The sequence below is a fragment of the Gallus gallus genome, chromosome 4, assembly GCF_016699485.2.
Source record: "Gallus gallus isolate bGalGal1 chromosome 4, bGalGal1.mat.broiler.GRCg7b, whole genome shotgun sequence".
Taxonomy (NCBI): Eukaryota; Metazoa; Chordata; class Aves; order Galliformes; family Phasianidae; genus Gallus; species Gallus gallus.
The window spans coordinates 57503245-57513443 of NC_052535.1; the positions used below are offsets into that span (position 1 = coordinate 57503245).

A 10199-nucleotide genomic window follows, 5' to 3' on the forward strand; every position below is an offset into this window, starting at 1 on the left:
ATTGTCTTCATCTGCAAGTGGCCACTACTAAAGGGTATTTGGCATCCCAACACAGTAAGAGCTGTAGGTAGAATGAAAACCAGGAAAAGCTAATAAGAAATCTCCATTAGGAAACATCAGTTAGAGTTGTAGTTCTAGAGATGGTTTTTTTCAAGTCTACTAGAGTTTGCCAGGAACACACTGTCACCCTTCTAATACCCAAGCTTGCCAGTCAAGCACGCTTCATGTGCTTTGTATTTTTGTTTGTTACCCCACATCTTCCAGCAGCAGGAGATACAAGTCCAGTATTGCTCTTAGCTGGGGTCTCATGCTTTGCAAGTTCACGCAGTAGATCTGTAGGTCCAGCCTCGAGGGACCAGTATACTTCATGATCATGATGCAGATGTTGAGAAAACATCACATCCCTTCTGCTCCCTTGAAACTTTTGTGAGGACAAAGGGTGATTCCCTTGGTACTCCCTTCAGCGTTACTAGGCCTGGCCAATCACTTCTGAAGTAGTCAGTGAGTGCAGACAAATCTGAGTAGCATCACTGGCAGCTGCCCACCCTATGGATATTCGTGCGAGGCTGGGCTAGAGCCGTTGTGTCAGCAAGAAGCTAATTCCATTCTGCAGCATTCATCCTTACATATATGTGTGGGCATACAATTATGAACAGTAATGTGTTTCCTCTCTGAATGCTGAAAGCTATCTTTAGATAGAAGCCAGTATCCCACAACATCCCTGGCTTTTTAAATCCCAAATCCAGTGTGATGCGGCTTTTTATAAACGGCTGTCTCTCCAGTGATTTATTTGTAATGATACTTATGATATGCATGCCAAAGCCAACTTAACATCCCATCTGTGTGTGTTCTGATCTCACAGCTTATTAGTATAAGAGAGGATTGTTTTAATAGGAAGGAGACAGTGATTCAGCAGCCCTCCAGCTTTCCTTGTGGTGAATGCCTTTGCCGAACCTCAAAGGGCTGCAGAATTCACTGTGTTCAGGTGTGCAACAAAATAAGTCCTCACCTTTCAGCAGAGAATTTGATTCAGCAAATTACGGGATAGCAATTCATCAGCATAAACACTGAAAGGGACAGACACCAATTGTTTTGCTGCGTCAGAATCCTTTGGTTTCCTGCTGCTTAAATTGCTGCAAAACCACTGAAATTTCATTTGGTTAAAACTGGAGGACGTCAGCTCAAACTACGCATCAACAATAAATTGGTCATATGATTACTTATTGAAACGTGAGTCAACATCTTGTAGCTAATGAGATAAACAGAAGTATTATGGCTTATTGGAGACCTAGCACAGATGGTGCAGTTTCAGTTCCAGCCCTCACTGATACTCTTATTTGGATTTTCAGGGATATATATGTAGAAATAAGGCCCCTGATTCAAATCTCAAGGTACCTGTTTGGAAACACTGTCTATAACAATAGCACATAAGTAGCATAAATATATATTCATTATATCTAATTAGGTATAGGCTAGATCTAATTGGAATGCTCAGAGCAATCATGAGAAGCAGAAGAAAGAAAAGGGCAGGAACGAGGAATAGAATTTGCTTTTCTAAAACAGTAACATGAATTTGCAGAGAGAATATTCATTTCAACATAAACCAAATTTCTTTCTAAAATCATTTTCTTTTCTGGCAATTACATACCTTCAGTAACGTAGGTTATGTACGCAATAGCTTTTTGCATAATAACATTTAATTAGAGCCAGTTGCAGGTAGGCATTCAAACCACAGTGCTACTTCCTCTGTAGATTTTCTGCTCTCTGGTTTTCTCTTATAGTCGCAGTGCACAATAGACGATAGTCTGACAGTCGGAGGTGATGCACGTATGTCCATGTGCCTCACTTCAGGCTTTCACAGATTATGTTTACAGCAAAGACCTATGGAATTTTCAAACAGGGGCTGTCCAGTCAGCAAAAAAGGGATTTTGGGGTTTTCCAAAAAGCACCAAGATGTAAGACCCAAGCTGGCGCTCAGATCTGACAAGCTCTGAGTTCAGTTGCTGAGGTGCTCTTTCGCGCTCCAAAAGCGTATACTCTAGCAAGAGCAATGGAAAGAGAGCGTTGCAGAATTCAGTAACTGTGTTTGATGTGTTTCTCATTTCCTCCCCTCCCTTTTTTTTTTCTTTTCCGTTTTTTCTTTTTGTTACAGGAGATACAATATTCATTATTCTTAGGAAACAGAAGCTCATCTTCTTACACTGGTACCACCACATTACTGTGTTACTTTATTCTTGGTATTCCTACAAGGACATGGTGGCTGGCGGTGGCTGGTTTATGACCATGAACTATGGAGTGCACGCCGTTATGTACTCTTACTATGCCTTGCGGGCTGCTGGCTTCAGAGTCTCACGCAAGTTTGCCATGTTCATCACCTTGTCGCAGATCACCCAGATGTTGGTCGGCTGTGTAATCAACTATCTGGTCTTCTCCTGGATGCAGCATGGCCAGTGCCATTCCCACGTGCAGAATATCATCTGGTCCTCTCTCATGTACCTCAGCTACTTTGTGCTCTTCTGCCATTTTTTCTTTGAGGCCTATATCGGCAAAACCACAAAAGCAAGGAAGGTTGACTAGTGGTAAGAATGAGACAGAAGCCATAGCTCAGGGTCATCAAGAAAAACAAAACTACAAGAAAAGAAAATGGCACAAGGAAACACATATATGTATGGTGCAGCTAAAACTTGGCAGCTTAGGGAAAGTTAGCTTGGTTTAACCCAGTAAGTTTATGATCCTATCATGGTGAGGACTCACTGAAATCTACTCTAACTCAAAGGACTGCTGACAAAAGACTCCTTCCTTCTTGTACCTGCCTGCTCCAGAAAAGAAAGGAGAAAAGGAGAAACAGAAAAAAAGTGAGAAGAAAAGAGAAGAAAAGCAGAAAGGAATAATATTGAGAGGAAAAAATATAGTACATTAAATAAACTGTGTTTCCCTGGGATGGAAAAAAAATTTATTGTGAAAAAAAGTTTCTAAATTCTTTCTAATAGTTTTTCAGCATTAAAGTTGAACAAGACATTGACATTAATGGTAGGATTGTGAAATTAAAATCTTTTCTGTAAAAGGTTTATACCTTCAGCCAGAATGAAATCCAAGAGGATGTCACGTACACCTATGCGGAAAGCGGTTGAACTCCATTGTGGTCATGAATGGCAGCAAGAAGAGATTGAGTGCTCTGTTCTGTCCTGTGCCAAGGGAGTAGAGCTGGGAGGCAGGCACCTCTCTGGAGTGCAGGAAGGAGCAGGACTTGTACAAGAGCCTAACATGAAAACAAGTGCTGTTGCAATACATATCTCAGCAAGTGCATTTTCCAAGTGCGCTTTTCAGCTAAAGGCAAGGAGTTTCTGCAGCAGGATAAGACATAGAGGGTTAAATCAACTGATATTTGCTAAATTACCAGGGGCTAATAGCAGATGAATGTTCAGGAAGGAGAGGGAGGCAACTACTGAAACGTGATTTTTAAGAATTATCCATTAATCTCAAATTAACCCACAGCAACACGGAATGGAATGAGGGGAAATGAGAAGCCACTCTTGCCAGCGAGCGGCCCCTCTTCCCATTGATTCCCAAGCCGTGCGTCAGGTGGACCTGGGAGGCAAGGCAAGGGGAAGAGGCGCAGGACCAGGCAGCGCTGGGTGGCTCTGTGCCTCTGCACGCACCTGCCAGGCTGGGCGAAGATGTGCCAAGAGCCCTCCCCTGGTCACATGGAGATACTACTGCAAAACATGCCCGGAATAAGATTTTCTTGGCATCGGTATAGGAAATCAGTCTGAGCGGAGTGATTTTGCTGCAATGGCTTAGCTCTAATGTCCAGAGAGAATTGTTCTTCATTAAACGTGTATCTCTCTCTCTGCAGAGTCTGTACTGTAACATCAGACTGACCACTAAAGAAGACGCTCTTCTTCTCCACAGTCGGCTACAGAAATAAGGAGAAACGTATTTCACTCTGAACCTTAGAGAGCTAGTTGATAACAGCCATATTCTCTCAAAGACGGATAGATTGCATTATCTGTGATATTCCAGTCCTTACAAAGCCAAATAAAATGTGTAAAAGTTCCTAGTATTTCAAAGACGCAAGTATGTAAACTTGATGTTAAATGTGTTAATGTAGTACTCTAAATTGTATCAGTTAGGTAGCTTAACTAAACAATTAGAAGAACTAGATCAACAAAATAGGGGCTGCTGTTCTGCGTAGAATACACACACCTATAACTACACCCATATACACGTTCTGTGAATTGTCAGCAAGAAAAAAGCCCAGCGGCAGAGAATCACATTTCCTGGCTAACGCAAAAGATTGTCATTATCTTTCTTGTTTTAATTTGAGATTGTACAGTGCAAAGGGTTTGGTTTTTTTTTTAATTACGATTTTTAGCTTTAATTGTGCTGTCATTCATGAAACAGAGCTGCTTTAGTATCCTGTTAAGAGATGACAAGGGCTTTTGGTGTCTCATTATATACAAAAGAAAAACAAATAAAGTTACATTCCATGTTATGTGAATGGTCTTACAAATCAAAAAGCCTCCGTAGGCCGAAATCATAATTATAACAAGCAGAAAAGATGTTTACATTTGTGTTATTTAAGTTATTGATGTGCTGACGTTATTTTATGGTACACAACAAACAGCAAAATGTGATATCCAGTAATGAAGCTATGATATTCATTAATAGGACTACTGTATACATGGAAACAATAGGCAAAACCAATTAAATGTGTAAACCATCTTGTTTTACAGCTTGGGAGTAGATAACTGTAATGCTGAGTAAGCCTTTATCCTCACGCTTAATTTTGCCCTGGCTAAGAACCAGGTTATGAAGACTGAGTAACAGGGAAAACCCAAATTTCAAGTTCCCTACCCCGCAGATGGGAAGTGTTGGTAGAAGCCCCATCGTGCCACGCAAGGAGCTGCACGCAACCCCTGGTAGCTGGAAGATTGCAGGTAAAGGCTAAAAAGCCCAAGAAGCTTTACAAGTAGGAAGTGATACTGCAGCTAGGTGAAGACCTGTGGCCCAAGTTTTACACAGACAGAAAACAGAGCGGGTTGCTAACAAGTGTGCAAACAACCCACTGTGTTTTGTACACTGTGTTCCTTAATTGCATGAGGGGAAAAAAAAAAAAAAGAAAGAAAAAAAAGCATTGTGTGTGTGCCAGATGGAGATGCTGGCAATGCCAACACTGAGTTGAGCAGAGCAGGCATTTTACCCGTTCCCTGAAAGTCCTCACAGGTGCTGTTTGCTCCCAACCTGCCTGCATCCCTGTGAGCACTCACGTTAGACCTGGAGGTGTCCCCACACATCCCAAGGATCAGGTTCCTCCTCTGCTGCCTGGTCAGTAGCTCCAGAGCAAGGGCTGACCTACAGGCCTCCTCCAGATGCAGTATAGGTGTGCCCCACGTGTGCAGGGAAAAGTGGGGGCGTCCAGTGGGAGGATAGGTTTGCGGGCGAGTATGTGTATAGGGAAGGGACAGCAAGATCAGACACGTAAGGAACAAATGAGGATACCTCTGCCATCAGAAGTTGGAACTGCCATGTCACAGAGGCATTTCTACAGGTCCTATGGCCATAGGGCTTCTCCTCTGAGATTTTTCACTGGAGGCAAGTGTGGCAACTAACATTAAAGAAGTTGAGGATAAGACCAAAGTCAACATACGCTGTTTTTCTTTTTTGGTTGTTTTGTTTTGTTTTTCCCTTTAAAAAGTGCATACTTGATAGTTAGACATCACTTTTAACCCATACACCTAAACAGCAAGGCAGTCATCCCTAAGCTAATGACACCTCTAATATTCTAGCTGTTCCAACCCAAACACAGCTAATTGGGTCCTACTTATTTCCCCTGATTTAAGCCTTGGGGCCACACTTGCACACTATTCTGTCACTACCAGAACCCTTTTTTTTTGGCAATAACTTTTAAGTAAAGTTGCAGTTCTGCCATATTCACACATACCTTGGGGGACTCCAGCTTGCAGAGTGCGCCAAACATTATGGGACTGTGACAGTGACCACAATGCTGTCAGGGGATTCACTGCTGAAGTCAGGCAAGTTACACTGATGATAAGGTCAGTCTGCCAGGGCCGAGGTCTGTGCTTGATGTCTGACACATTTATCCAGTGTACTGAAATAAAAACAGTAGGGTTGTGCAGGTTTACCTGTAAGCAACCGTGAGCAGGATTTGGTAGGAAAACATCAAGAAGCCGGCTAAGAGCAAAGTTCCTTCAAGCTATGCCTGTGAGGAGAAGGAAAGCCCTCATGCTGACAAGCCTTCTGTAAGTCAGTCACAGATGATGTGCATCTCAGCTCACTGGTAACATGTAAGTGGCTGCTTCCCAAAGACATCTTTCAGCACAATTTCAAAGGAAACTAATAAAAGCATTATCTTACCATAAGGGTTTAAGCATGCGAAAGGAATCAGTCAAAGAGGTCCAGCTGAACAGCAGGGATAAATAAAGCCTGTTTTGTAGGGGAGCACAAACTGCAGGCGAGGTGGCAGCGGAGACCAGTCGGTGCCTTGGTAGGGAGGAAGCTTCGAGGACAGGGCTGAACCACTGCTGGACTGACTCGTGCCCAGTGGCCTGCTTGCCATGAGGGTGGGCCGTGATGGAAGGAGGCTGCAGCCAAAGACCTGCGGTCTGCTGGTCTGTGCTTTAACAGCCGGCCCACTGCTGGGCACGTCGTTTCTTTATCCTAGAAAGAAAAACGTAGGAGAATGGATTAACTGAGAGCAACGACACCTAGGGGATCAATATCAGGTTTTCAGGTAACAGCCAGTGAAAGGCGCCAATTACCGTGGCCATGACACAGCAGCCTTTGTAAGCATGTGCCATAACGTCTCCAGTATTTGCATTCTGTCTCTGTACTTCAGAACCAGAAAAAGAGCTATTGATACACAAGCCGTAAATGCAGAACCACTTTTAAGTAACAAAAGTGGCACTGGTTGAGGAAGAAAGCTCAGCAGAGTGCGGTTTGTGCCACATAAGCTCAGCACACGGCTGAATACCTGCAGAAAATGAGATTGCTAGTCAGGTGCCTGGAGATGTGCACCAGCTTTGCTTCAGTCGATTGCAGTGTGGTTGGTTCAGAGGGCAGTGACACAAACTGCCAAGGCCCTGGCGTTAGTCCTCAGTCCTATTTCCCAGCCCCACCTCAATGAGCCTTCTAAAAGAGAAGAAATACAGCTCAGCACTCTCAGCGTGTTTCTACTCTTTTATTTCAATACATTTTCATGGAATCCCACAGAATGGCAGGGGTTGGAAGGGACCTCTAGCGACCGTTGAGTCCAACCCCCCTGATAAAGCAGGTAAAATATAGCAGAGGATGGTTGCCCATCCCATTTATTTTATTAAAAAACAAGCTACAAGATGAGTCCCTGATCCTGCTATTACAAATGCTCCATTGTGGTCAGTGTACACGGGCACAGAAACCCTTTGCTTACAGGGGCAAGGACAGGATCAGTGCCTTGTTAAAGACTTACTCTCTAGCAGAGCAACAACCACACACAGACTAGAATTAATTTGATTTCTTAAACACATATAAGGTGAGATCTGCACAAGAGCCCTACACCGAAGGGAGACCAGGGACCTCCCAGTGCACCATAAAGCTCAATAAAATGCTGCATGGAGTGGGGTCAGAGGGTATTTCCCAATGGGTATGAAATGATATTCCCCTGAAATAGTGACCTTCCTGAGAAGTCTCACGTCTGTCCGGCCCTGGACAGCTTCAGACAGGGCTGACTGCTGGAAAAACACAGCTCTGATTGACTTATCTGCTTTCTCTAAAGAGCCACTACATGCTTTAGGCTTTGAGGAGCCTTAAAGCTCGAGCTAGATTTCTATTCAGAAAAAAGAAAAAAAAAGAAAAAAAAAACAAGGGAAAATAATACATGTACAATAGCTACGAGAGAATAGTATGAGAAATACCTTTATTTTACCATTTTCAAATGGCTATTTCACTACATAAAAGGAAGTTTTTATTTTTATTTTTTTTTTCTTTTGGTATATTGATATTCCAAATAAAATTTTAACTTTTGGTTCAAAAGAAAACGTATCTCCGTGTTTTATTAATCTGTAGTGCCATCAAGTCCAGCTGTTGAGAAAGAATAGCAGCTCTCTGGCCGTCAGGCTACAGCGTGGCTGCTCTGCCTTTTGCTTCCCAACAAATCTCTGCTATGTTCTGATTTCCACATGCATTATATGCACACAGAAGCATTATATGCATTTTCTATGTGTGTGCACACGTGCATCTGAATGAGTGCAGTGCAATTGATGCTCGCATGACGTCTTTATTCGCATTTGCCCTTTGGCAGTCCTGATCTCTGCATCTCTGGGGTGAAACAAAACCTCAACCCTCACGTGCCCCTTTTATTCCCTGAGCATCGTGGTTTTGGAACATGTCAGGCCCATATTAGGGCTGGCTGGGGAGACATACAGTGACATTTACAGCCTGATGGTGGCACAGGAACTGCCAAGGGCACTAAAAGCCTTTTCCCCACACGTTCATCAGGCAGACAGCGGAACCCAGCTAACAAGGGCTTTGCTGTTCACCTCTTTGGCTTTCGACATGGCTTTATCTACGTAAGATAAACGGCGCACATGTTGGCTGATGGAAATTCAGGGCATGTCTGCAAGATACCTAAGGCCTTAGCTTTTGAGGGGAGCACTGTTTACTTGGGAACATTTTTGTGCAAGCAAGGCCAGGTTTAGGGAGATAAGAGCATTACAGGCCTGCTGTCTCTTACAGGAATGAACATGACACCATGTCATTTCCCGCAGCTACTCCTGCCCACTGAGATTCAGCCTGGAAGGATGTAACATATTGAACCCCAGGTAAACATCCCCTCACATCTGGAAATTGGCACAATTACAAGCACGGGACTGAGGACGCAGGCAAGAGTTGAAGAGGAGAAGATGCGCTGGTCTAGCACAGCATGGGTGTGAGGAATCTTCATCCTGATGGTCCCTGGTCCTGTGACCGCATCCCAGAGGGTGGCAGAGGTGACCCAGGGGGCCGGGAGAGGGCTTTGGGAAATGGGGTGACCATTTGAGGGATGTTCTTGGTGGGATTTCTGCTCCTGGGCTCACCCCACACAGTTTATACCAGCAGTGCACTGAGGGTGGTACAGATGGTCAGACTGTTAACAGGGTTTGTTTAAAATTAAAAGTAAGGGTATGCCAAAGCAGCTGGCTTACCAGAAACATCTACTGAATCTGGCTGACTGGGTGGTCAAAAGAAAACTGAACAACGATGAAGACACCAGGTTAAGCTCTTGCTTCTGGCTGAGGGCCTTAGAGCACTCTCACCACGCCCTCCACTAAAGCAGCAAGCCTTGTCAGGGCACAACAAACCGTGTGGGGAAGTACCAAAATCTTTGCAAGCTACGTTTTTACATAAGACTGTACTGACAAACTTCAGGATATATGCTCCTATAGTAACATATGTCTCTCTATATGGACACCTCTGAGCTGATATGTTCTCTGCATGATCTTGGAATGATAGAATCACCAAAGTTGTGAAAGACCACTAAGATCATCTAGTCCAACCATCCACCCTCCAGCAATATTGCCCATTAACTGTGTTTGTAAGTACTACATCTCCATGTTTCTTGAACACCTTCAGGGATGGTGACTCCACCACCTCCCTGGGCAGCCTGTGCCAATGCATCAACACTCTTTCAGAGAATAAATTTATCCTAATACCTAACCCAAACCTTCTCCGGCTCAACATAAAACATTACCTCTCATCCTATCACTGTTACCTGGGAGAAGATCTTGGGCTTGTTTGAATTAAATGAGGCAAAACTTGTTTCTCCAAGCAGAAGAAAAAGACTTAAAATCAGATGTGGTGGAATGCCAGGATCATTGCATACAGCAGATAGTCTTGGTGGGCTGTATGGGTTTACATGCAGAGGCTGGGAACACCTACCTTGCTCAGAGGATGCAGGTCAGAGAGAAATCCCTTGCAGACAGGTGCCGAATCCTGACAGGGAAGAAGGCTCCCTTCCTTTCCATAGCACAGCAGGGCTAAGGAGCCTGAGGGTCTTAATCTGGAAATAAAAGTACCAAATGGGTGAAAAAATTAAATGACTGCAGGTGTAAAAAAGAAAAAAAAAAAAAGAGTTTCTGGCAGCAGAATGCTGAAGATAAGAAACAGATGATCTCTGTTACCCAGATAGCTTCTCCTAAGCCTGCCATTTTGTAACTGTGGAT

General features: G+C 43.7%; 1 protein-coding gene across 8 annotated transcripts in view; it reads left to right on the plus strand.

Annotated features, from left to right (window-relative positions):
• ELOVL6 (ELOVL fatty acid elongase 6) overlaps nucleotides 1-8036 on the plus strand; it is a 70545-nt gene extending 62509 nt beyond the window's left edge. For 7 of the 8 annotated variants that reach the window (XM_046940314.1, XM_046940316.1, XM_046940317.1 and 4 more), the window contains one exon: nucleotides 2153-4495. In XM_046940314.1, the coding sequence (XP_046796270.1) occupies nucleotides 2153-2577 (425 nt within the window). In that variant the 3' untranslated portion in view covers nucleotides 2578-4495. Of the gene's footprint in view, nucleotides 1-2152 lie in introns of all 8 variants that reach the window. The other variant, NM_001031539.2, reaches the window with a different exon arrangement.
• The last annotated feature ends 2163 nt before the right edge of the window (nucleotides 8037-10199 follow it).